Here is a 27941-nt window from a genome sequence, read left to right on the forward strand (position 1 = left end):
GGATCACAACAGAGCAGAATTACCAAGACATCTAACAATGTTAGCATTCATGTCAAGAGGGCTAGAATACAAGAGCAGGGGTGTACTGTTGAGGCTGTAAAATCTCTGTCAGACCCCATTTGGAATATTGTGAGCAGTTTTGGACCCCGTATCTAAGGAAGGACGTGCTGACCCTTGGAGAGGGTCCAGAGGAGATTCACAAGAACGATCTCCGGAATGAAGTACTTGTCTGGGTCTGTACTTGATGGAAGTTTAGAAGGATTGCATTGAAACTTACAGAACACCGAGGGGCCTAGGTAGAGTGGATGTGGAGAGGATGTTTCCACTAGTAGGAGAAACTAGGACCAGAGAGCACAGCCTCAGACTCCTTTAAAACAGAGATGAGGAGGAATTTCTTCAGAAAGAGGGTGGTGAATCTATGGAACTCATTGCCACAGAAGGCTGTGGAGGCCAAATCACTGAGTGTGTTTAAGACAGAGATGGGTAGGTTCTTGATTAATAAGGGGCAGGAGTTATGGGGAGAATGCAGGAGAATGGGGATGAGAAACATATTAGCCATGATTGAATGGCAGAGCAGACTCAATGGGCCGAATGGCCTAATTCTGCTCCCATGTCTTATGGTCTTATCTTATCAAAACAGATCACATTTCTGTTCCTCCCCTGACAAAGGGATTCTGAAGTGTTCACACAGTATTTGCTGCCAGGTTTTGGCAACAAATTGAGTTAGACTTAAACATGCAATCCAACTAAAATAGGCGGTGGAAATAGCTTTCTAAAAACATTTGTTAAAATGTAGAATTGAGAGAATTTGGGCTGCTACTTTCACTGTGGGACAACATTATGTTCGGAGACAAAGAGACATAAACAGACTGAGTGGTTAGAACAATGGCAGATGATGATCAATGTGAAGAACTGTGAAGTCATTCACTTTGGATTTGAGCAAGACAAATCAGAATCAAAACAGTGTCCAGTATTAGATGTGATTCTGCAATCGGACAACACTTGCTAAACAATCCTGATTGTGCTAAGAATTACACTGTGGCTCACTTACACATGCTAGAAGCCGCATATATATTCACAGTGCCCTGTCCTTTACAGGCAGAAGGAACATGTCCACACTTGTGCCTTTTTTCAACTAAGCAAAGACTTGGGAACAGTCATTCCATGGCTCATTTCCCCCAGGGCAATGCCTTGACCAATCAGAGTGGACCTGCCTGGTTTGGATTTGAACAAAGCTGCGCAGCTAACTGTTCCATGCTACATTCTCCATAGCAACACCTCCACCAATCAGAGCCCACTTGCTAACCTATTCAGCACTCTTTTGTCATGCAGTATAAATGGTTGTTCTCCTTTTCGGCTGGTTATTTCTTGCAAGCCGCCCTGATGAGTGCAAGACAAAAAACTTTGGCAGCCTGTCTCTTTTTTACAGCAATACTCAAGTTCTGTACTATTAAACAACTCTCAGACAATTTTGTTAATGGTGAGACTTGGCGTTGGGGAGACCAAAGCAATTTGATTTTCCATGTGTACAAATCAGCAATAAATTCCACAAAGAGCAATCAGAACGGATACTGGAATGTGGAGAATTACCTCAAAGGGGTGGGAAACCAAAGGATGCTCCAGCTATACTGGGCTATCTGCATTCAGGTTTGGGCACGGAATTTCAGGGGAGTTAGATTGGCCCTGGAAACATTACAATGCAGGTTCAACAGAATGGGACCACAGGCAATATTGTGGAGTAGGTTGCATAAATTTGGCTTGTATTCATTTTAACATACAAATTTGGGACAAGAGTAGGAGCCAATTCTGAAACTCTATAAGACATTAGTTCGGCCATAGCTTGAGCACTCTGCCTGGGTTTTGGTCAGCTCATTACACTATCAAGGGTACAGAGGAGGTTTAGGAGGATGTTGCCAGGACTGGCAATTGCGGCTCTGAGGAAAGATTGGATCGGCTGGGGTTGTTCTCCTTGGAACGGAAGAGGCTGAGGGGAGATTTGATTGAGATGTACAAAATTGTGAGGGGCCTGGATAGTGTGGATGGGAAGGGCCTGTTTACTTTAGCAGAGAGGTCAGTGACTAGAGGAGAGAGATGATGTAATATTTTTTCACCCAGAGGATTGTAAAGGCCTGGAGCTCACTGCCGAGAAGGGCAGTAGAGGCAGAGTCCCTCAGCTCATTTAAAAGGTGTCTGGATCTGCACCTGAAGTGCCGTAACCTGCAGAGCTACGGAACAAATGCTGGAAAATGGGATCAGGCAGGGTGGCTGGTTTTCAGACGGCACAGACTCAATGGGCCGAGTGGCCTCGACCTATGCCATAAACTTTCTATGATTCTAGCGTGGGCGATTCATAGATTTCATAGAATTTACAGTGCAGAAGGAGGCCATTCGACCCATCGAGTCTGCACCAGCTCTTGGAAAGAGCACCCCACCCAAGCCCACACCTCTACCCTATCCCCATAACCCAGTGACCCCACCCAACACTAAGGGCAATTTTGGACACTAAGGGCAATTTATCATGGCCAATCCACCTAACCTGCACATCTTTGGACTGTGGGAGAAAACCGGAGCACCCGGAGGAAACCCACGCACACACGGGGAGAACGTGCAGACTCCACACAGGCAGTGACCCAAGCCGGGAATCGAACCGGCCCCTCGATCGAGCCTGTACCACCATTCAAAAAGATCATGACTGATCGGATTATGGCCTCAGCTCTACTGCCCTGTCTGCCCCTGTCGAAGGTTGAGGGTCAAGGGATTGAATGTCCTCTTCCTGTTCCTAAGCAGATGGCAACAACACCTTCATTCCCACCTAATCCTATGCCACAAATTGCTACGGGGCAGTAAAATGTATAAATGGATTACAATCCAGAGGGAAAGAGGAACATCTGAAAAACAAAGACGGGACCGGAAGGTGCCCCAGCGAGACTGGAAGATCACCCGGCGAGACGGGAAGGTCCCCCGGCGAGACGGGAAGGTCCCCCGGCGAGACGGGAAGGTCCCCCGGCGAGACGGGAAGGTCCCCCGGCGAGACGGGAAGGTCCCCCGGCGAGACTGGAAGGTCCCCCGGCGAGACTGGAAGGTCCCCCGGCGAGACTGGAAGGTCCCCCGGCGAGATTGGAAGGTCCCCCGGCGAGACTGGAAGGTCCCCCGGCGAGACTGGAAGGTCCCCCGGCGAGACTGGAAGGTCCCCCGGCGAGACTGGAAGATCCACCGGTGAGACTGGATGACCCCCGGGCAAGACTGGAAGACCCCCGGGTAAGACTGGGAGATCCCCGGCAAGACTGGGAGAAACCCCGACGAGACTGGGAGAACCCCCGGCGATCCTGGGCGATCCCGTCGGCGGGAAAGGCCTGAAAACTTTGGCCAAACATTTTTGGAGGGACGAGGGTGTAAAATAAATATATATTTTTTAAAAGCTGCTCAAATTATGTATGTTGAAGCATAGTAATATTGCAATACTTTGGGGAAAGCTGGGCCAGAAAGATGACCAACACTTTAATTAAAGGGTCAAGACATTACAAAAGGTCTTCAAACTTATACTGCCAGCATTGAAGAAGGAGGATCAATTCAATCTGTTCTAATAATGAAAAGAAATGAATAATTAGCTTGCATCCAGAAATAAAGAGGCAAGATTTATCAACAACAAATGTGGCGTACTTTGTTTTGGGTAGAATGACCATGTACTCTTTGTCAAAAAAATGCAACTGTGCACAATTGGCATTGATAACCTAAAAGACTTGTCAAAAACCTCAATGCACTGAGCCTTTTAAATGTATAGCTTTAAGGCTGCACAGTCTTTTGGCATTCTGTCAAGTACTGATTCAGCTGATTTTACATAATCACTGTAACAGAGGCACAGATTCTGAGTTCCACGTGGAAATGATGCAAAATGAATTATTCCTCTTTTACATTATTGTGATCCAAAACATGCCCACACGTGTGCATTTGCACTCGCATGCCCATACATATGCTCTCACTCGCAAGCACACACACTGCGCATGTGATGTGCACAAAGATGCACAGGAGTGTGCCACATGCACTCGCACACACGTGGGGAGGCAGTGGCATAGTGGTATTGTCACTGGACTAATCATCCAGGGTAATGCTCTGGGGATCCGGGTTTGAATCCCATCACAGCAGATAGTGAAAAGCCGGTCGTTGTAAAAACCCATCTGGTTCACAAATTACCTTTAGGGAAGGAAAGTGGAGTTGGAAGGCCAGGATTGCATTGAACGATGGAACAGGTTCAATGGTCTGTATCGTCTTCTCTGCTACTATTTCTTATGTTCTCATGTGGGATGGCCCACAAATGGATCAGGTCTCTCATCGTCACAATCGGACAACCAGCGTGCTCTGCAAGCTGTCAGTCTGAAAACCATGTGGGGGGGTGATCTACCCCAGGGACTTTTTATGGGCCAGTGCCAAATCTCTTCCATTTTGTTCTTGCCAATCAAAAATCAAACAACATCCAGTTAATGCTTAACCTAAAGAACCAAACGGTGCTATTCCTTACGAGTGAATCAGTGTATCACAGAACCATAGAATTTCTACAATGCAGAAGGCAGTTTGGCCCATCGAGTCTGCACCGACTCGCGGGAAGTGCACCCTACCGAGATCCACTCCCCCGCCCTATCCCCGTAACCCCACATCTTTGGACACTATGGTGCAATTTAGCATAACCAATCTACCTAACCTGCACATCTTTGGACTGTGGGAGGAACCTGGAGCACCTGGATGAAACTTATGCAGACACAGGGAAAATGTGCAAACTCCACACAGACAGATACCCAAGGCTGGAATTGAACCCGGGTCCCTGGAACTGTGAGGCAGCAGTGCTAATCACTGTGCCACCAGGTTGAGTACTCTCAATGGTTTTGCTGTCCATTCAGAATTGTGATTATATTTTTTTGTGATATTAGAGATGGGGACATAGTGGTACTGTCACTGGGCCAGTAAGGCAGACACTCAGGCTAATGCTCTGGGTAGAAGCACTCAAATCCACCACATCAGCTGTTGAAATTTAAATTCAATTAATAATCAGGAATTGAAAAGCAAATCTCAGTCATGGTGAAATGGTGACCATGAAACCATTGTGAATTATCGTAAAAACCCATCTGGTTCACTCGTGTCCTTGAGGGAAGGAAATTTGCCACCCCTATGGTCTGGCCTATAATTGACTCCAGACCCACAGCAACGTGACTGCCCCTCTGAAATGAACTAGCAAGCCACTCAGTTCAAGGGATAGGCAACAAAGAAAAAAAATCATGTGCACACACACATCCACAAGCGCACGTCTGCACACGTCCACAAGCGCACGTCTGCACACGTCCACAAGCGCACGTCTGCACACGTCCACAAGCGCACGTCCGCACACGTCCACAAGCGCACACGTCCACAAGCGCATGTCTGCACACGTCCACAAGCGCACGTACCCAAGCGCACGTCCGCACACGTCCACAAACGCACGTCCGCACACGTCCACAAACGTACGTCTGCACACGTACACAAGCGCATGTCTGCACACGTACACAAGCGCACGTCTGCACACATACACAAGCGCACACACACAATGGGCATGCATACACACATGCTCTCGCACACCTGTGCCATACACACACACACATGAGCGCGCACACATTAATATGCATCTCCCCACTCCCCCAAACTGACCAGTTAATAAAATATAGGCTAAAACAATGGTTTTTGCCACATCACAATAGCAGTGTACCTGTACATTGCTGCATCATATAAGAACACAAGAAAATGGACCAGGAATAAGCTAATCGGCCCTGCTCCACCATTCGATAAGATCACGGCAGATTTGATCATGGCCTCAACTTTAGTTTCCTGTCTGCCCCCTCAAGTCTTAACACCCTTGCCCAAAAACCTATCTGACTCAGAACTGAATGTACTCAATGATTCAGCCTCCACTGTTCTCTGGGGTAGAGGATTCCAAAGATTAAGAACACTCAGAGAGAACAAATTCCTCATCTTCCTCTTGAACGGGAGACACCTGGGGTTGGATTCTCCGGTACCCCTGCCGCGTGGTTCTTTAGCAGTGCGCCATTCGCTGGTGGCGGGATTCTCTCTTCCCATTGCTTGTCAATGGGATATGCCATTGTAACCACCCCAGGCTGCCGGGAAACACGCACTGCCGACGTGAAAGGAGAATCCCAACGGCCAGAGAGTTCCGACCTGATTCTTAAACTGTGCTAGATTCCCCCAGGAGAGGAAAAATCTTCTTAGCATCTACCTTGACAAGCCCCCCCAGAATAGTATTAGTTTCAGTAAGATCCTCTCTCATTTTTCTCGCAACCATTGTATATTGGTCCAGACAACCCTTTCATCCCAGGAATCAACAGAGTGAACCTTCTCTGAACTGCTTCTAACCGCAAGACCAAATCCATGAACAGTACTTAACTGTGGTCTAACCAACTGTTGCAGCAAGACATTTTAGACTCCACCCCTTTGCAATAAAGTCCAACATTTTATTTGCCTTCTTAATTACTTGTTGTACCTACATGCTAACTTTCCAGTTAAATAACATTCTCTTTTTCTATTCTTCTCACCAAAGTGGGTAACCTCACATTTTTCCACATTATACTCCATCTGCCAATGTTTAACCCACTCAAGTTAACCTACCTACATCTCTTGGCAAACCCCAGCTTTCCTACACATCTTTATATTGTATGACAATACTACTGTGTTAAAACACCTGAGTGAAACTGGACAGCTACAGAATTTAGAACCTGCCACAACAGTGCGATCCAGTAATGATTTTGATGACATTATCAACATCCAATTACAAACCTTGGGTAAGCTTATGATCAGCATGCCAGAGCCTTCGGATTTCCAAAACCACACAGCCTTCAAATCACACACCCTATACTGATGCAGCCAATTCATAGACAGATCTTTAGATTGGTACCCACTTTGGATCAAACGCAATATAATTTCTGTTGTCATTTAGTGCATAGATATTTCCCTATGTGCACATAGGTACAGAATAAATCTTCTGCTATCATCACTAGACTCATGTGCTGGATTTTGAGCCATCAGGTTTCGGTTACACCTCCACTGCTGATGGCAGAACGAACTGGTGGACTGTAGATGGGAATATCCAGCGCCTGAATGTTAATGTCAAACCAGCACGAACCCTTTTATCCTGGCGATTGACATTCAATTGCTGCAAGGCGGGAGTGACAGACGCCAGCCACCGCGTGTGCTGGGAGCTGTGACTGGGCAGCCAGCCTGCCCGGGGCTGAGATACTCACTATGGCCTTGCTGTAGGAGGCCGCGGCTTCCTGGTACTTCCTGCTGAGGAACAGGCGGTTCCCTTGCTCCTTCAGCTCCTGGGCCGTCAGGCTCTTCTCGGGGCTCCCAGACATGTTGTTGTTCTTCCTTCTCCCCGGGGTGAATGTCGGCTGGGGGACCGGGGGGGGGGGGGGGAATTGGGGAGGGAGGGGGACGGGGAGAGGAAGGCGGCGGCTCCCAGCAGCAGCTGAGGGGCCTGTAGTCAGGGGGAGAGTCCCAGGCTGTGCGGGAGGGGAGCAGGCCCGGGGTGAGGCGGGGTCACCGGGTGATCTCAGGCCGGGAGGGGGATCCGGCCTGGGCAGTCTTGTCGAGGAGGGGGGTGGCGCGGGGGGGGGGGGGAACAGAGGGTCCAGAGCGGTGGCCGCTGTTTGTGTACAAACCGCAGGTAACCAGCCGCGTCATCCGCCGGCGCCCGCCAGTGACGTCGCACGGCCGCCGGCGCCATCTCAGTGCGCCGACGCCGGGCGGCCCAGCCGGCTCAGGCCCGGAGATGTCATCTCCCGGCGCCCGAAACGGTGAGCGAATCAGAACGCGACGCACTAGTGAAGCCGGGGCGCTGCCATTTTGCTGTTGGAGCTGCTCGCTCCTCCCTCCTCCTTGGATTGCTCGCTCCGGAAAGTTCGGCAGCCACTTTGGATCTGGTGCGCGTTTTTTGTTTTGTTGTGTGCCCGGTGCATTTTTGTTGTGAAAACTCTTCATTGGGAGCAGCTCAAATCAAACTCCATCCCCTGGGTTTAACCTGAGGTTGGATTTTGTTTCCTGGTGTTTTTTGGCGCAATTTTCAAACCCTCAGTGTTGTGTTTGGGTGGCTGTAAATTCTGTCACCAGGGCGATTAGCTCTTTACAAAACAAAATCTGAGACACGGGGTGGAGGGGGGGGGGTTAAAAATTGAGGCCCCAATAAAGAAAGTGTTGTTGGAACACAGTCAGGGGGAGGGTGGGCTGGCACTGCCAAACTTTAGTAATGATGTGGAGATGCCGGTGTTGGACTGGGGTGAGCACAGTAAGAAGTCTCTTACTCAGGTGAGGAAGGAGCAGCGCTCCGAAAGCTAGTGATATCGAAACAAACCTGTTGGACTTTAACCTGGTGTTGTAAAACTTTAGTAACTACTGGGCGGCAAATATAGCTATGATTAGGGAGTGGGTAGTGGGGGAGGGATTGGTGTGGGATCGAGTAGAGGCGGCCTCATGTAAGCGCACAAGTTTGGGGGCATTGGTAACGGCACCTCTGCCGTTCTCGCTGGCCCGGTACTCCACAAACCCATTAGTAGTGGCGGCCCTGAGAGTCTGGAGGGAGTGTCGGTGTGGACTCCAATTTGTGATAATCACTGGTTTGTTCCGGGGAGGCTGGATGGGGAGTTTCGGAGGTGGCCGAGAACAGGGATTGAGAGGCTGGGAGATCTATTTATCGATTTCCCTGTTTGGAGAATTTGGAAGAGAAGTTTGAATTGCCGGGAGGGAATGGGTTTCGATATCTGCAGATAAGGGATTTTGTGCGAAGGCAGGTTTCAACCTTCCCGCTCCTACCGCCACAGGGGATACAGGACAGGGTCGTTTCTAGAACGGGGGAGGGGAAGGTTTCAGATATCTACAAAAAGCTTATGGAGTGGGAGGAAATTCGGATACATGAGCTAAAGGGTAAATGGGAAGATGAGCTGGGAGGGAAGGTAGAGGCGGGTCTGTGGGAGGATGCTCTGAGTAGAGTCAACACATCCTCATCATGTGCCAGGCTCAGCCTGATACAATTCAATGTGGTTCACCGGGCACACATGACGGTGGCCCGGGTGAGCATGTTTTTTGGGATACAGGACAGGTGTGTGAAGTGTGCGGGAGGGCCAGCAAACCATGTCCATATGTTTTGGGCATGCCCGAAGCTCAGGGATACTGGCAGGGATTGGCGGATGTCATGCCCACGGTACTTAAAACAAGGGTGGCGCCGGGTCCAGAGGTGGCGATTTTTGGAGTGTCGGAAGATCCGGGAGTCCAGGGGGCGAGAGAGGCTGAGGTTTTGGCCATTGCTTCCTTGGTAGCCCGGAGACGGATATTGTTTGCGTGGAGGGACTCGAAGCCCCCAAAATCAGAGGTTTGGGTTAGCGACATGGCTGGGTTTCTCAGACTTGAGAAAATTAAGTTCGCCCTGAGACGGTCAACATTAGGATTCATCCGGAGGTGGCAGCTGTTTATCAACTTCTTCAGGCAAAGCTCAACTGTCAGCAAGGGCAATAAGATGGGGGGGTGGGGGGGGGGGGGGCGTTCGGCTACTTTGTGTTTAGGGTAGGTGGGTTTAGTGAGAGATGTTTTTTGCACTATGTTTGTATTTGTACCGTTTATTGTTCTAAAATTATAAATGCCTTAAGAAAATGTTTTTTTTTAAATTAAGGGAGGCCCAGGGGAGGGGGGAGGATTTAAAATCAACGCAAACCTACGATTTGGCAGTTCCAAAGAAAAATCCTGTTGGAATTGCAGAAAATACAGTGCACAAGAGGCCCTTCGGCCCATCCAGTCTGCACCGACACATGAAAAACACCTGCCTGGATTCTCCGCCGGCGGGACCTTCCGTTGCGCCAGCAGCGCACTCGCGCCCGCGGATTTCTCGATGGCGTGGGGCTGCCCACAATGGGAAACCCCATAGGTCTGAGGCGTTCAAGTCAGGCGACCCTGACCTCTACAAGAAAGCCAGATATGATCTAAAGAAATCCATCAAAGATGCCTAAAGACAGTACCGGACCAAGCTAGTGTCCCAGGCTAGCCACAAGGATCCCCGCCGTCTATGGCAATGTCTGCAAGACATAACGGGCGACAAAATGAAGGCATGTAAAATTGTCAGCTCCAACGCACCCCTCCCTGATGTGCTCAACGCATTCTATGCCCGCTTTGAGCAAGAGGTCAGCGAGAGCAAGCCCTCCACCTCAGAAACCGCGGATGAACTTGTATCTGAGATCACCACTGCAGACGTCAGAGCAGCCTTCCCGAAGGTCAACCCACGGAAAGCCACTGGCCCGGATGGAGTACCCGGACGAGCACTCGGGTCTTGCGCGGATCAACTGGCGGGGGTATTCGCAGACATCTTCAACCTCTCTTTACAACAATCTGAGGTCCCTATCTGCTTCAAGAAGACGACCATTATCCCTGTACCAAAAGAAAGTCAAGCAACGTGCCTTAATGGCTATCGTCCAGTGGCTCTGACATCCATCATCATGAAGTGCTTCGAAAGGTTAGTCATGGCACGAATCAACTCCAGCCTCCCGGATTGCCTTGATCCACTACAGTTTGCCTACCGCTGCAACAGGTCCACAGCCGATGCCATCTCCATGCCCCTGCACTCTACCCTGGAACACCTAGATAACAAAGACACCTATGTCAGACTCCTATTTATCGACTACAGCTCAGTCTTCCAACACCATCATTCCTACGAAACTCATCTCCATGGCCTTGGCTTCGGCTCCTCCCTCTGCGACTGGATCCTGAACTTTCTAACCCACAGGCCACAGTCAGTAAAGATAGGCAACAACACCTCCTCCACGATCATCCTCAACACCGGTGCCCCACAAGGCTGTGTCCTCAGCCCCCTACTATACTCCTTATACACCTATGATTGTGTGACCAGATTCCCCTCCAACTCGATTTTCAAATTTGCTGATGACACCACCGTAGTAGGTCGGATTTCAAACTATGACGAGACAGAGTACAGGAATGAGATAGAGAATCTGGTGAACTGGTGCGATGACAATAATCTCTCCCTCAATGTCAACAAAACGAAGGAGATTGTCATCGACTTCAGGGAGCATAGTGGAGGACATGCCCCTGTCTACATCAATGGGAACGAAGTAGAAAGGGTCGAGAGCTTCAGGTTTTTAGGTGTACAGATCACCAACAGCCTGTCCTGGTCCCCCCATGCCGACACTATAGTTAAGAAAGTCCACTAACGACTCTACTTTCTCAGAAGACTAAGGAAATTTGGCATGTCAGCTACGACCCTCACCAACTTCTACAGATGCACCATAGAAAGCATTCTTTCTGGTTGTGTCACAGCTTGGGATGGATCCTGCTCTGCCCAAGACCGCAGGAAACTACAAAAGGTTGTGAATGTAGCCCAGTCCATTACGCAAACCAGCCTCCCATCCATTGACTCTATCTATAATTCCCGCTGCCTCGGAAAGGCAACCAGCATAATTAAGGACCCCACGCAGCCCGGACATACTCTCTTCCGCCTCCATCCGTCAGGAAAAAGATACCAATGTTTCAGGCCACGTACCAACCGACTCAAGGACAGCTTCCCTACTGCCATCAGACTTCTGAATGGACCTACCTCGTATTAAGTTGATCTTTTCTCTACATCTTGCTATAACTGTAACATTATATTCTGCAGTCTCTCCTTCCCTATGTACGGGATGCATTGTTTGTGCAGCATGCAAGAAACAATACTTTTCACTGTATACTAATACATGTGACAATAAATCAAACCATTGGCCGGCTGCCGGGATGGAGAATCCCGCTGCCAGTTGGGGAGGGGAGGGGGGGGGGGGGGGCGCCACACCCGAAAACGTGTGCAGCGGGACGGAGAATCCAGCCCCTTATTTTTACCGACCGAACCCCATTTACCAGCTCTTGAGCCATGGCCTCCGAGTCGAAGTGTTCACTCTGCTTCTCCCTCCAGGGAAGACCTTTACCCAGCAGTTTATTCAGATTCCCAACGTCCAGCGGTATTTTGGCTTCTATTGCAGCTTATCTCGCTGAGTCACGTTGCCCACCTCTCTGATGACCGGCTCATTTGCTTGCAGTCCTGCTCGAATCACTCAGACTCGCCCTTGGGGACTCCTTGGGTCAGTCTCCCACAGGGTGTCCCCGAAATGCGGGTCAAATGATGCCCCTTAACGGACACGTGAGCTATAGACAAAAAATGGATCCCCCCCAAAAAAATATGGGACAGGGGGTAATCCGGCAAATTCCACATTGAATGAAAAAATGACAATTTCCTGAATTGTCGTTCCCTCCTTCTCTCTACCCCCCGCCCCCCCGGCAAACCTTTAATGTTTTGGGTCCCAATGGTGATTGGTGCAGCGGTGTTTTAAGCATGTCAACCTAATTTGGAATCATTTTAAATGGCAAAATTCCTTGTAGGTTAAAAGTGCGTGGCAAGTGAAGCCATGGGTGGAGAATTATATAACTGCAAGGATCCTGCTGTATGGAGGTCTGTGTTCACTCTTTATTCAGATGTGGTTGAAGAAAAGACAACAACATCCAAAGGAAGGAAAGCAGGCAAACTGGCTGCACTGGATAAATGGTGAGCGCTAGATCTTTTATAATTTAGGAGAAGGCACCAAGACAGAAAACAAAATATACCAGAGGAGGAAAACTCTTTTGTTGTTTTTCTTTCCTGTTTTGACTGATTGATGCACTCAGGTCTGAAACCAAGGGCTGGATATTCATCTTGGAGGTGGGAATCAGGCCATTTCTTGATGTCATGACCCTGCCTCCTGCCTGGCGGTGCTCACTAACAGAATTAGTGTCACAAGTAGGCTTACATTAACACTGCAATGAAGTTACTGCGAAAATCCCCTCATCGCCACATTCCGGCACCTGTTCGGGTACACAGAGGGAGAATCTAGAATGCCCAAAGTACCTAACAGCACATCTTTCAGGACTTGTGGGAGGAAACCGGGGCACCCGGAGGAAACCCACGCAGACACGGGGAGAACGTGCAGACTCCGCACAGACAGTGACCCAAGCCGGGAATCGAACTCGGGTCCCTGCCACTGTGAAGCAACAGTGTTACCCACTGTGCTGCCGTGCCACCCTGGGCTCGAGTCAGGTCCAAAGGCATGAAGAGGAAATGGAGGCAGGCCAGTGCCAAGGCGGACATGTTAAAAGGCCCATCGCCATTCTTTTTTTTAATATATAAATTTTGAGTACCCAATTCATTTTTTCCAATTGAGGGGAAATTTAGCGTGGCCCTGCACATTTTTGTGTTGTGGGGGCGAAACCCACGCAAACACAGGGGAATGTGCAAACTCCACACGGACAGTGACCCAAAGTCGGGATCGAACCTGGGACCTCAGCACCGTGAGGCAGCAGGGCTAACTCACTGCGCCACCTTGCTCCCTCCCATCGCCATTCATGAGGACATGGGCCCAGTTCTGTAGATGTATGTGAGACCTCATCCTCACCCCCTCCATACACCCTTGCCTCCTCTATTTACCCATCCATACCCACTCACCCAGTATCAACAATGTACAGAACTCACCAACCCTATTGGGAAGTAATTAAGATGTTCATAAAATGTTCAAAATAAAAACAGTACTCAAAAATGCACTTGAAAAGAACTATCAGAGTCTGATAAAAGTGGCACGATAAACAAACTCATTCAGCTAGCACGTGGGGGGAAAATTATTAATTATAGTTATTCTAAAACTGTCAAAATAATCAAGCTCTCACTCCTTTGACAGCTGTATAAACAACCCCTGCTGAGCTGAATCCATTAATGGGCATGGAGTATAGCCAAACAATAATGAGACTCCATTGCACAACTGAACCAAATATATTAAAGCTTTTGAAGTAATTCAAACAGCACAGCCAACTGTTCAAGCCTTGAAGTAGTGAAACAAATGAATGAACTGAAATTAAATTTTTTTAAATAAAGCAAAGGGCAATTGACAATTTGAATATTGTTCTATGCAGAAGAACACGTTATCTAGTGGATAACATCCTCTAAAGCATCTGAAGACTTTTCCACTTTCACAACGCTAGTTAATTGAATGGTCACTCATTTTTAAGACCCCTATCATCAAGCACTGTATTAAAACATATCTAACTAATACAGCATTTCACTATGACATGTGAAACTTGTCTGTCAAAGGGTTCCCAAGTCCAGAACAGGGTTGCCCATGGTCCATGGTGCCTCCTGAGTTGGTGTGAATCACACAGCCTTCAAAAGCCAGCCTGACTTCCATGAAAATTGTGAGCGATCTGAAATACCCACTCCCGCAATGGAGCTGGCGCAGTTGGTCACTGATCAATTTTGCCAGAATGGCAGAATCGGGTCCTCCTCACAAGTTGTAAAGCCTGTCCTAAGGAGGTTATTCCCTCGTTGGGATGGCAAAATCCAGCCCTGAACTCACTCGTTTTTAGGGATTTAAATGGGATAATTGACCAATTAATGTGTTTTGATAGTGTTTATTGAGGGAAGACTATTGGCCAACACACAGCAACAGAACTCCCTAACCTATTAAAGGGCCATCAACCTAAAAATAAATAGCTCGGACATCTGTTTAACGTTTGTGTCAATAGTGTTTGGCCTCTGATAGTGAACGTTCCTTAAAACACTTGCTCACTCAGTCTGGCGGGTATTTATGGACAATCTGGCCAATACTTCCTTTCCTATTTCAGGTATCAAGAAGAACTGCCAAGAGCCGTTTCTGGTCGCACAGAGAAATACCTCACACATGCCGAGCTGGTTCAGTTGATGGAATGGAAACTGACAGTAAGTCTGCTGGGCAGGGATGGATTGAAGTGCTAAATGTCATAAAAACCCAGTTTGTTTCAGGATGTTTGTGTATCACCAAATGGCATTCAACAGTTTTTCTTCCCTCCTCCATGCCTTGGGGAGCAGAGTTTAGTTGTTGTTCCTGGCCTGAGATCCACTCTCTTCACTCAGGCTAGGATCACAAGTGGCACTTTTGAGACTGCGGTCTAATGTTACTCAGAGGTGTTAACCTTCTGACCGGGCCTCCGGAGGAGCTCTTTTCATGTTTACACCTTGGACGACTTATCACAGAGTAGCGGGGAGGTCTTGTGCGTAACCAACCCCTGCCTCTGAGTCCGAAGCTCCAGGTTCAAGTCCCTGTTCTGGATTTGTTGGCAATGCAAAGATCTTTTATGATATAGCCGTACAGGTTGATAATGAACCTGCTCGTCCTTCCAACGTGCCATTGACAGGTGGTAAGAGTGGGAGAGATTCCTGATCAGTCATGCTTCAACTATAATCACTTGTCGCTCTAAAGAGAGACCTCCTTCACAGACTGCAGCTAATTATGGACAGAGTGACAGTGAAATTCCAGTCTTTTAGTTGTCATTAATGTTTGTGGTGGGATTAAAATCTGATATAACTTGTTTCCGGTCTTCAGCAACATTATTCCTTATTATTTGTTGCTTCTCCTCCCCATAACGTCCTGAGGATGTCATAAGCTGTGCTGTGAATACAAAATTCCCATTGTGGAAGGGACCCCACAGTCTCCATGAAAACAAAATCACGGCATTTTGTATAGACTTACATGCTGTATTATTGTACGAATGGTGTTTCGCTATGGGCTTCCCTTTTGTCTTCCCCATTGTGTTTCTAGATTTCAGAAACCCACATTCGCAACTGTGCAAAAGCTATAGAGCATGTGACAATACCTGGGGTCTGCTCATTGGAGTCAATCCTGGTACTAGAAACATGACAGGCAAAATAAACCATGCAGCAAACATGCCCCACAGATTCTACCATGTAACATCCAGGGAGAACCAAATAAAAACCCACAGCAATAAGGGAACAAGATCTGGAAAATTCTTTTGCCAGTCGACTACATAGCCAGGAGACCATGCTAACCATTCTTGCATTACCTGATATCTCACACAGCTCTTTATAAGAGGCAATCTCTTTTCCCAACCAGGAACAAGTTCAGCCCTCACCTGAAGGGTGTTAGCAAGTGAACAATTCATTGCAATGGGTCTGCTATCATCTGGGAAAGAATAACTATCTAAAATAATTTACATGGATGAACACTGGTTCCTCTAATCCACCTATCGGAATACAATCTGCTGCTTTAACTGTTTTATATCTTAAAATGAATAGACTCGGCTTTTTAGACTTATTTTTATAATTTTATGTTTTTTTAAATAAAAGCTAGGAATCATTCGAGTGGCCCTCCTTCTGAACCAAATCTATCTCCAAGTCTGAACCTTCCTTTGTCAGAGTATACATCAAGGAAGCAGCTTATGCTACATGAAGAAGCAGAACACAACACCTTCTTCAAAGTCTCCACAAGCAGTGCGGAGAGACCAAACCTGGATTCAATATTCCGACTAATCAAAGTCTTGTACAATGACAAAATAGTTTCTTCCATTCCATATTGAATCGTCCAATTATTGCAACCCAATAGCTTCTTCACTTCGGTTGTGGCATCTTGGCACTGGTCACATACATTTGGAGAATTATGTTCTGTAACTGTAAGATCCTCTTCTCTCTCAATTGATTTCCGTTCTCTTTGTGTCACCTTCTCTTGGTTGGATACCATTCACCAGAGTTTGGCCCAATGCATTCTCTCGGTGCATTGCAGTCTGCTACAGAATGTCAATCTCCTTTGCAGTGTAAAAATGTACACCAGCCTGAAATATTTTCACATTCAGATATTGAACCCTTGGAACTACCCATTCTTGTGGTCCGTCAGTGCACCGTCATAAAATAAATTATCTGGCTGTACTAGAATACTTAGGAGAGTCAATGTATGTAGATATGGGAGGAGGACAGTGAACAAGAACAAAGAAAAGTACAGCACAGGAACAGGCCCTGCGGCCCTCCAAGCCTGCGCCAACCATGCTGCCCGACTAAACTACAATCTACACTTCATGGGTCCGCATAAAGAACAAAGAAAAATAATAATCGCTTATTGTCACAAGTAGGCTTCAATGAAGTTACTGTGAAAAGCCCCTAGTCGCCACATTCCGGCGCCTGTTCGGGGAGGCTGGTACGGGAATTGAACCCGCACTGCTGGTCTTGTTCTGCATTACAAGCCAGCTGTTTAGCTCACTGTGCTAAGCCAGCCCCTCAACCAGTGGTACATGCAGTGTCCCAGGATGTCGGAATGTCATAAAAGGAATGCAACGTACGAGTGCAATGCCACCAAGCTGGGAATTTAGGTTGTCTATAGGTGCAGCTGACAGTGCTATGTCGAAGGACTCGATATCTGAGATGACCCAGTGCTCATTCATTTCAAATCTTTAAGCTTAAACTAAATCATTCAACTTGAGTCTATTTTAATTGCATTTTTTTTTTTCTCCCTTTCCCCCTCTACCTGCAGAGAGGCAAGTTCCGGCCAACGCTGCAGCAGATGGTAAGGAGTAATTCCAGTGACGCTGTGGAGGCCTGCACACGGAGAGCTTTCAAGCTGCTTCCTGACATCTCAGCTGCGATCGCAGAGATCAGTAAACTGAAAGCTGTAGGACCTGCTACTGCTTCAGGTAGCAAAGAAAAAACTTGCCATTGATTACTTGCATTACTTATTTGTGCAGTATGTTTGTATTCTAATGGACCCCTTTCTCTCAATCATGCTTAGCTGTGCTTGTGGCTGGTGCACCACAGCTAATTGCGTTCATGGCTGATGAAGCGGTGGAGTCAATCCCAGGCTTGGTTCCTATCAAGTACACGCTTAAACACTACATCCTATACTTGGATAAAGTGAGGGAGTGTGCAAAACGACTCAACAAGAGTAAGTTTCTCCGATTTTCACAGCTGTACACTTTCCTAAAGGCATTCATTCTCTTGCAAAGTCCCTACTTCGTATATGTGATGAGTACAGGGACAAGCAAAAGTGATTGATGGTTGAATGAGAGTTGAAGCAGGCTGTTGTACTGTGGTAAAGTCAGCAAAGCAGCCCTACATGAAGTCGAACTGTGAGGTGCTGAAATTGCTTCTCTTGTGTTTCGGGTCTTGTTCAGTGTTTAGCTGCTGTTTCTCTGTGGTACAACAGTGATTGCTTCAAAAGTAATTACATGTCTTTGCTGAGGTTGTGAGAGATGTTCTATAAATACAGGCTCTACCTTCAGCCACATCTCTGACAAGTCAGCCTGCCCGGATATGATATTGTGGTTTCATTGGATGAAGTGATCCATTTGGGAAAAGTGGGGCTAAGGTTTGGATCGTCTATTGCAGTAGGCTTGTATGATAGAATTGCCAATTGCATTTTCAGTTGTGTATGTGGATTTTCTAAAGGTGTTTGATAAAGTACCAAGATTAGGCTTGTTCTAAAAACTGGAGCCCATGGAATAAAAGGAGCAGTAGCAGAATGGATACATAGTTGGCCACAAGATTTTTTAAAAAACAGGCAGTTGTGGTGAATAGCTGTTTTGAGCACTGGAAGAGGGTGTGTGGCGGACACGCCCAGGGTTCAGTACCAGGACCACTCTTGTTTTTAATATGCATCAGTAATAGGAGTTGTGAGCTACAGGGCACAATTTTGAAATTTGCAGTTGACACTAAACTTGGAAGTTTGGGAAGAAACCGTGAGGAAGATGGTGATAGACTTGAAGAGGACCTAAGCAAACTGGTCGAATGGGCACACACACAGCCGATGAAATTTAGTGCAGAGGAGTGAGAGGTGGTAGGAAGAATGATGAAAGACAACTGCAGCTAAATGGTAGCTTTAAAGGGAGTGTGAGAACAGAGAAACCTGGCGGTGTTTGTGCACAAATGTTTGAAGATTGCAGGACAGGTTAACAAAGCAGTTAGAACCATAGAATTCCTGCAGTGCAGAAGGAGGCCATTTGGCCCTTCGAGCCTGCGCCGACCCTCTGAAAGGGCACCCTACCTAGGCCCACTTCCCCGCCCTATTCCCATAACCGCACCTGTACAGCCCTGGACACTGAGGGACAATTCAGCAAGGCCAATCCGCACATCTTTGGACTGTGGGAGGAAACCGGAGCACCCGGAGGAAACCCACGCAGACACTGGGAGAATGTGCAAACTCCACATCGACAGTCACCCAAGGTCAGAATCGAACTGAGTCCCTGGCGCTGTGAGACAGCAGTGCTAACCACTGTGCTGCCCAATTAGGAAAGTGTATTTGATTCTTGTCTTCCATTAATGGAGACATAGAAGTCAACAGGTTGGAAGTTATGATAAACCTTTGTAAAATATTAGCTTGGCTCCCTCTAAATCTAGACATCGCACTTTAAGAAAGTAATGGAGGCTCTGGAGAGGGGACAGAAGACATTCATTAAAATGTTTGAAGGAGGGGACTTCCGGGTGCGGCGATGACCAGCTGAGTCGCACGTTTCGGCAGCTCCCTGTGAAACGGACTTTTGGGCTCTTGATAGGAGCCCCAACGGCAATTTTAACGGCTGAAAACACCGTGCGGTAAACCAGAAGGGTGTTCCCCCTGGACACGGATGGAAAAAGGAGAGGAAAGTGGCCGGATTGCAGCGGATCCTTTGGAACAACGGCAAGGAAGGCAAGCAGAAACCAAGATGGCGTCGGAAGGTGGCAGTTTCATATGGGGCCCTGAACAACAAGAGTTTTTGAAACGCTGCGTGGAGGAGATAAAAAAGGAAATGAAGAAAGAGTTGTTGGCCCCGATATTACAGGCGATTGAAGGGCTGAAAGAGGAACAAAAGACACAGGAGCAGGAGCTTCGGGTCGTGAAGGCGAAAGCAGCAGAGAATGAAAACGACATACAGGGCCTGGTGGTGAAGTCGGAGATACAGGAGGCACACCAGAAACGATCTGTGGAGAGGTTGGAGGCACTGGAAAATAACGCAAGGAGGAACAACTTGAGGATTCTTGGCCTTCCTGAAGGTGTGGAGGGGGCGGACGTCGGGGCATATGTGAGCACGATGCTGCACTCGTTAATGGGAGTGGAGGCCCCGACGGGTCCGTTGGAGGTGGAGGGAGCATACCGAGTTATGGTGCGAGGACCGAGAGCAGGAGAAGCTCCCAGAGCCATAGTGGTGAGATTTCTCCGTTTTAAGGATAGAGAAATGGTCCTTAGATGGGCGAAGAAAACTCGGTGTAGTAAATGGGAGAACGCGGTGATCCGCGTCTATCAAGATTGGAGTGCGGAGGTGGCGAGAAGGAGGGCGAGCTTTAATCGGGCCAAAGCGGTACTTCACAAAAAAAAGATAAAGTTTGGAATGCTGCAACCGGCAAGACTGTGGGTCACATATCAAGGGAGGCACCACTACTTTGAGACGGCGGATGAAGCGTGGACTTTTATTGTAGAAGAAAAATTGGAATGATTGGACTACGAAAATGAACGTTTGGACAAAGTGGTGGGACGAGTGGGGGGGGGGGGGGGCGAAGAGGGATTGTATGATTAATCCTGCGGTATGGTAACTTTTCTTTCTCCCAAAGGTGGTGATGGGGGAGGTGGGGAGGGAGAGGAGATGGGGCGTTGGCCATGGGAGGCGGGGCCGAGGGAGAGGCGCGGGCTTGGTTCCCGCGCTATGATAATTATGGCGGGAATAGAGAAGCAGGAAGGAGGGGGCGCCGCACGGGGCGAGCCGTGATCACGGGGGGAAGCCGAGGTCAGCCAGAGTTTGCTGACTTCTGGGAGCAACATGGGGGTGTAATTACGCTAGCGGGGGGTCTAGCGGGGGGGGGGGGAGGGGGGAATTACTGGGTTGCTGCTGCTGGGGAAAGGGGGGAGTGGGTGCGGGAAAGGATGGGCGGGGGGGCACCGTCTGGGAGAAATACAGCCGCGTGGGAACTGGGCGAGAAGCTGGAAAAAGATGATGGCTAACCGGCAAGGGGGGGGGGGGTGGGAAGCCCCCCAACTCGGCTGATCACGTGGAACGTGAGGGGGCTTAACGGGCCGATAAAGAGGGCACGAGTACTCGCACACCTTAAGAAACTTAAAGCAGATGTGGTCATGTTACAGGAAACGCACCTGAAACGGATAGATCAGGTTAGGTTGCGCAAAGGATGGGTAGGGCAGGTGTTCCATTCGGGGCTGGATGCGAAAAACAGGGGGGTGGCTATATTAGTGGGGAAGCGGGTAATGTTCGAGGCAAAGACTATAGTGGCGGATAACGGGGGCAGATACGTGATGGTGAGTGGCAAATTACAGGGAGAGATGGTGGTGTTGGTAAACGTGTATGCCCCGAATTGGGACGATGCCAATTTTATGAGGCGAATGCTAGGACGCATCCCAGACCTAGAGACCAGAAAGCTGATAATGGGGGGAGACTTTAACACGGTGTTGGAACCAAGGCTGGATAGGTCGAAGTCCAGGACTGGTAGGAGGCCGGCAGCAGCCAAGGTGCTTAAGGATTTTATGGAGCAGATGGGAGGGGTGGACCCGTGGAGATTCAGTAGACCTAGGAGTAAGGAGTTCTCGTTTTTCTCCTATGTCCATAAAGTCTATTCACGCATAGACTTTTTTGTGTTGGGTAGGGCATTGATCCCGAGGGTGAGGGGAACGGAATATACGGCTATAGCCATTTCGGATCATGCCCCACACTGGGTAGACTTGGAGATAGGGGAGCAAACAAGAGGGCGTCCACCCTGGAGAATGGATATGGGACTAATGGCGGATGAGGGGGTGTGCTTAAGGGTGAGGGGATGCATTGAAAAGTACTTGGAACTCAATGACAATGGGGAGGTTCAGGTGGGAGTGGTCTGGGAGGCGTTGAAGGCGGTGGTTAGGGGGGAGCTGATATCAATAAGGACACATAAAGGGAAGCAGGAGAGTAAGGAACGGGAGCGGTTGTTGCAAGAACTTTTGAGGGTGGACAGACAGTATGCGGAAGCACCGGAGGAGGGACTGTATAGGGAAAGGCAAAGGCTGCATGTGGAATTTGACTTGCTGACCACAGGCACTGCAGAGGCACAATGGAGGAAGGCGCAGGGTGTACAGTATGAATATGGAGAGAAGGCGAGCAGATTGCTGGCACACCAATTGTGGAAAAGGGGAGCAGCGAGGGAAATAGGGGGGGTGAGAGACGAAGATGGAGAGGGGGAGCGGGGAGCGAAGAGAGTGAATGAAGTGTTTAAGACATTTTATAAAAAATTGTATGAAGCTCAACCCCCGGATGGGAGGGAGAGAATGATGGAGTTTTTGGATCGGCTGGAAATTCCCAAGGTGGAAGAGCAGGAAAGGATGGGATTGGGAGCACAGATCACGGTAGAAGAAGTGGTGAAAGGAATTAGGAACATGCAGACGGGAAAGGCCCCGGGACCGGACGGATTCCCAGTTGAATTTTACAGAAAATATTTGGACTTGCTCGCCCCGCTACTGACGAGGACCTTCAACGAGGCAAAGGAAAGGGGACAACTGCCCCCGACTATGTCAGAAGCAACGATATCGCTTCTTTTAAAGAAGGAAAAGGATCCGCTACAATGCGGGTCCTACAGACCAATCTCCCTCCTCAATGTAGATGCCAAGGTCTTGGCCAAGGTAATGGCAATGAGAATAGAGGAATGTGTCCCGGGGGTGGTTCATGAGGACCAAACTGGGTTTGTGAAGGGGAGACAGCTGAACACGAACATACGGAGGTTGTTAGGGGTAATGATGATGGCCCCACCAGAGGGTGAAACGGAGATAGTAGTGGCGATGGATGCCGAGAAAGCATTTGATAGAGTGGAGTGGGATTATCTGTGGGAGGTGTTGAGGAGATTTGGGTTCGGAGAGGGGTATGTTAGATGGGTGCAGCTGTTGTATAGGGCCCCAGTGGCGAGTGTGGTCACGAATGGACGGGGATCGGCATATTTTCGGCTCCATAGAGGGACAAGGCAGGGATGTCCTCTGTCCCCATTACTGTTTGCACTGGCGATTGAGCCCCTGGCGATAGCGCTGAGAGGTTCCAAGGGATGGAGGGGAATACTTAGGGGAGGAGAAGAACACCGGGTATCTTTATATGCGGATGATCTGCTACTATATGTGGCGGATCCAGCGGAGGGGATGCCAGAAATAATGCGGATACTTGGGGAGTTTGGGGATTTTTCAGGGTATAAATTGAACATGGGAAAGAGTGAGCTGTTTGTGGTGCATCCAGGGGAGCAGAGTAGAGAAATAGAAGACCTACCGTTGAGGAAGGTAACAAGAGACTTTCGTTACCTGGGGATCCAGATAGCTAAGAATTGGGGCACATTGCACAGGCTAAATTTGACGCGGTTGGTGGAACAGATGGAGGAAGATTTCAAGAGATGGGATATGGTAGCATTGTCAATGGCAGGGAGGGTGCAGGCAGTTAAGATGGTGGTCCTCCCGAGATTCCTTTTTGTGTTTCAGTGTCTCCCGGTGGTGATCACGAAGGCTTTTTTCAAAAGGATAGAAAGGAGTATTATGGGTTTTGTTTGGGCCGGGAAGACTCCGAGAGTGAGGAAGGGATTCTTACAGCGTAGTAGGGATAGGGGGGGGCTGGCACTACCGAGCCTAAGTGAGTATTATTGGGCCGCTAATATTTCAATGGTGAGTAAGTGGATGGGAGAGGAGGAAGGAGCGGCGTGGAAGAGATTAGAGAGGGCGTCCTGTAGGGGGACCAGCCTGCAGGCTATGGTGACAGCCCCATTGCCGTTCTCACCAAGGAACTCTACCACGAGTCCGGTGGTGGTAGCTACACTGAAGATTTGGGGACAGTGGAGACGACATAGGGGAAAGACCGGAGCACTGGGGGGGTCCCCGATAAGAAACAACCATAGGTTTGCCCCGGGGGGAATGGATGGGGGATATGGAATGTGGCAAAGAGCAGGTATAACGCAATTGAAAGATCTATTTGTGGATGGGAAGTTTGCGAGTCTGGGAGCGCTGACCGAGAAATATGGGTTGCCCCAAGGGAATGCATTCAGGTACATGCAATTGAGGGCTTTTGCGAGGCAGCAGGTGAGGGAATTCCCGCAGCTCCCGACACAAGAGGTGCAGGACAGAGTGATCTCAAAGAAATGGGTGGGGGACGGTAAGGTGTCGGATATATATAGGGAAATGAGAGACGAAGGGGAGACTATGATGGACGAACTAAAAGGGAAATGGGAAGAAGAGCTAGGGGAGGAGATTGAGGAGGGGATGTGGGCAGATGCCCTAAACAGGGTAAACTCGTCGTCCTCGTGCGCCAGGCTAAGCCTGATTCAGTTTAAGGTATTACACAGGGCACATATGACTGGAACACGGCTCAGTAAATTTTTTGGGGTGGAGGATAGGTGTGCGAGGTGCTCGAGAAGCCCCGCGAATCATACCCATATGTTTTGGTCATGCCCGGCACTACAGGGGTTTTGGATGGGGGTGACAAAGGTGCTTTCGAAAGTAGTAGGAGTCCGGGTCGAACCAAGCTGGGGGTTGACTATATTTGGGGTTGCACAAGAGCCGGGAGTGCAGGAGGCGAAAGAGGCCGATGTTTTGGCCTTTGCGTCCCTAGTAGCCCGGCGCAGAATATTGCTAATGTGGAAAGAAGCCAAGCCCCCGGGGGTGGAGACCTGGATAAATGATATGGCGGGGTTCATAAAGTTAGAGCGGATTAAGTTCGTCCTAAGGGGGTCGGCTCAAGGGTTTACTAGGCGGTGGCAACCGTTCGTCGAATATCTTGCGGAAAGATAGATAGGGGAGAACAAAGAAGGCAGCAGCAGCGGCCCAGGACTTGGGGGGAGGGGGGGGGAGGGATGGGGGGGGGGGGGGGAGGGATGGGGGGGGGGGGGGATGGGGGGGGGGGGAGGGATGGGATGGGGGGGAGGGATGGGGGGGGGGGGGAGGGATGGGGGGGGGGGGGGGGGATGGGTGGGGTGGGGGGAGGGATGGGGGGGGGGGGGATGGGTGGGGGGGGGGAGGGATGGGGGGGGGTGGCCTGAGACAAGGCAGTTGCCAATTAGGGCTAGTTTTTATTTTTTGTTATTTAATATTTATTTATTTGTTGTTGTTTTTGTTTAAATTTAAAAAAGGTCATTATTATCTGTATTGTTACAATGTTGTGTAAAGGATGCACAATGTACTGTGTTGGTTGACCAAAAATTTTCAATAAAATATTATTTTTTTAAAAAAAAAATGTTTGAAGGAATGAGGAATTGCAGCTGTATATGGATAGACTGGAGAAGATGGGGCTGCTCTCCTTGGAGCTGAGAAAGCCAAGAGGGGATTTGATAGAAATGTTGAAATCATGAAGATAGAGTGAACTTCAAACAAACAAAGAGAAATTATTTCAAACGGCTGAATGGCAGATAACTAAAGATGGGTCAAATTTAAGGTGATTGTCAGAGAAGCCGGATTCAGAATGCTAAGGTGGTGGATACAGAGGGAATTGGGTGAATACTTTTGAAAAAGTGCAGGAATGTGGAGAAGGAGCAGGGCAGGCAGGCTAACTGGAATGTAGGAGACTAAATGACCACCTGCACTGCACTGTTATATGATTCGGAACACATTTCTGGGGGCTTGGTTGAGAAGCTATCCTATCAGTTTCTTCCATTAGACAGTGCTTATGTCGTTACATTTTATGTCTTGCGTTGCCCTATTATGTATTTTCTTTTATTCCCATTTCTTCCCATGTACTTAATGATCTGTTGAGCTGCTCGCAGAAAAATACTTTTCACTGTACCTCGGTACACGTGACAATAAACAAATCCATCCAGTCCAATCATAATCAGACAACTCTGATGACAACTTGGACATTTCCAGATATACAGAGTAAATGGTGTTTGTGTAAGTAATGGCTGATGATTACAGGCCTGTTTTTCACAGTAAACCTACCAGAATTCTACAGATTAACAGGAAGTAAATGTGAGGTTGTGTTATATGTGCAGTAGCTGTTGATTTAATAAGATTCAACTCTTGGTGTGAGGTTTTATAGCTTCCATTTCGAGACATGCAGCACCTAATGGTGGGGTACTATTAGAAGGGACTGCATTTTGTAGTGATGGCTTGTCCTACAGTGTAACCTATCGTGTTTTGTTTTTCCAGTAGATAATGGTGGGTTCGCCTTTTCAATAGGTTTTCCAAAACTTGTAAGCTGCTGCCTCCATTTATAAAATTCAGGATAATTTATTATGGGTTCCCCGTTTGCAGATGATTTGGTGAAGGACTGGACCCCTCACAGAATCGAGCAGTGCCTTTGGACCTGGGCTGTGGCCGGGCAGATTAAGCCCTTGTTGCTGAAGGGAATCGTGCTGCATCAAAGCAAAACAGTGGACAAAGAAAAAAGTGCAGCGCCAAGACCTGTGAAAAGGCAGAAAACAAAATGATGGGTTCATCGGGCCTTGTCAAAAGCCCGATTGGCTTAAAAAATTGTAAAATAACCCCCAGTGAGCAGATGTATTACTTACCCATGAGCCAGGGGCAATTGTGAATTAAGGCTGAAGAAAGCCAGTAATTTCCTGCTGGCCTTAGTAGCCAGCCTACCCTTTACCGATAGAGCTTTATAAGCAACTACACACTTGGTTGACCAACAATGTGTAGCCACTAATTGACTACCTGACATGGCTGTTAAGAAATTTGACTTGTGGTCTTAATGGGGCCAACCAGGTTAAAAATATCCCTACCTTGACAGAAAGTAATGCATTGCATGTTGCATGATATATGCTCCTTTTCACCTCAAACAGCCTGATAGAAAATCCACTTGTCCAGATAACAAAACCGATGAAATAGTGACACAAAAAAGTGAAACAGAACTGATTGAACGATGTGATTTCCAACAGAAAGGGTTGACTGTTTCCTGTTTGCCGCAGCTTCTATAGATGTTCCGGGTTTGTGTGCAGAATGACAAACAAAGTGATGGTTGCAGAAATCCCTGATTCCAAAATACATAGTTACAAATAAACTTAAGATTCTGAACTACATGGTGCACAAAATGTAAATATAAAAATTTAACACCGATCACCTTGTAGATTTTTAACCGAAGTGTCATCAATACAATGTGATGAAAACACAGAGAGCATTTTGACGACTTTTATATAGAGCTGCCTATAATGGGACCAAATATTCTGCTTTATCGAGCAGTAAATTGTATCTTCACTCATTGATAACTGATGGCCTACAAAGTACACCATGTGTTCTATTGATCATTAGTTGCTCATTGATTCTACACTTTTAAAAAGGTTTCACTTCAGGTGAAACTGTCAGAAACTCAGTGCCGCGACTTTTAACTCACCCAAAACCCATTCACTGAGTGTTAAAACCGGGCTGCAATTTGAAGCCCGGGTGCTTATTTAACTGCAGTTACGTGCAGGTGAAATGTGCAATCTGAAGCAGTGAAAATTTCTTCCCCTTGTTTGGATTATATGCTGGGGGATGAATTACCAGGGGGATTCTCTCTCTCTTTTTGCCGTTTCCACAAATGTTACTACCAGGGCCGGGTGCAACCCTGGCGAAATTCACTGCCTTAGAGTTGCTATCTCTGTGCAACGTGCAGTTTTCAACTAAACCATTTACTGTGATCAAATGTGCTGTAACCCCCCCCCGCCTCCAATTCCTGACCTGGTAATGCTTTACCATTCCAGATTCTGCAGCTATCCTATTACTTATGCTTTGCTTTATAGCACAACATTTTTCCTTTGTTGAATACTCTGTTGTATGATCATTTTGTTCTTGACATCTTTAATAATTTGAACATGCAAATTGGTATTACTCCATGTAACTGAGTTCACTGTAAAGCCACGCTGTCACCTGTGACACACACTATCTACAGTGGGGTCGAGCACTAAAATGCCACAGTTAATGGTGACCTTTAATAACACAGATTCAGAAATCATATTTCCCCAGCTGACTTCTTTCAAATTAATTTAAAAAAAATTTTTACCAGCTTTTTCATCTCACTCGTATCGCAGTAGTTTTTCAAATTAAATCATGGAGATTTTATGTATTCTTTTCTAATAAAATGCTGTGGTTGAATAGAAAGTGAAAGTTTGTGCTTCTGATAAAAGCTCAGTAAAAAGTTTTCAAAGCCATTCATGTCCA

The 27941-nt window shown here is 47.9% G+C and overlaps 2 protein-coding genes across 5 annotated transcripts in view; one reads left to right on the top strand and one right to left on the bottom strand.

The window, feature by feature from the left end:
- stub1 (STIP1 homology and U-Box containing protein 1) overlaps positions 1–7699 on the bottom strand; it is a 47125-nt gene extending 39426 nt beyond the window's left edge. The window contains exon 1 of one of the 2 annotated variants that reach the window (XM_072481750.1): positions 7278–7699. In XM_072481750.1, coding sequence (XP_072337851.1) covers positions 7278–7391 — 114 coding nt within the window. In that variant the 5' untranslated portion in view covers positions 7392–7699. The remainder of the gene's footprint in view (positions 1–7277) is intronic. The other variant, XM_072481751.1, reaches the window with a different exon arrangement.
- A 153-nt stretch (positions 7700–7852) lies between these two features.
- LOC140394462 (uncharacterized) lies at positions 7853–27931 on the top strand. Of its 3 annotated transcripts, none has more exons than XM_072481753.1 (6): positions 7853–7958; positions 12439–12601; positions 14704–14797; positions 17376–17535; positions 17631–17783; positions 26055–27931. In XM_072481753.1, exons 2-6 carry the CDS (start codon positions 12465–12467, stop codon positions 26228–26230), a joined length of 720 nt encoding a protein of 239 aa, XP_072337854.1. In that variant the 5' UTR covers positions 7853–7958; positions 12439–12464; the 3' UTR covers positions 26231–27931. The 3 variants fall into 3 exon arrangements, with proteins under 3 accessions (XP_072337854.1, XP_072337853.1, XP_072337855.1); XM_072481752.1 differs by having other exon boundaries at positions 7875–8061; XM_072481754.1 differs by lacking the exon at positions 7853–7958 and adding an exon at positions 8207–8340.
- Positions 27932–27941: the final 10 nt, after the last annotated feature.

This window comes from Scyliorhinus torazame, chromosome 17, assembly GCF_047496885.1.
Source record: "Scyliorhinus torazame isolate Kashiwa2021f chromosome 17, sScyTor2.1, whole genome shotgun sequence".
Lineage (NCBI taxonomy): Eukaryota > Metazoa > Chordata > Chondrichthyes > Carcharhiniformes > Scyliorhinidae > Scyliorhinus > Scyliorhinus torazame.

Coding starts and splice junctions, on each gene's coding strand:
- LOC140394462 (XM_072481753.1), top strand. CDS start 12,465: ATGGGTGGAGAATTATATAACTGCAAGGATCCTGCTGTATGGAGGTCT. Junction 14,798..17,375: donor TGATGGAATGGAAACTGACA/GTAAGTCTGCTG, acceptor CTCTACCTGCAG/AGAGGCAAGTTCCGGCCAAC. Junction 17,536..17,630: donor AGGACCTGCTACTGCTTCAG/GTAGCAAAGAAA, acceptor AATCATGCTTAG/CTGTGCTTGTGGCTGGTGCA.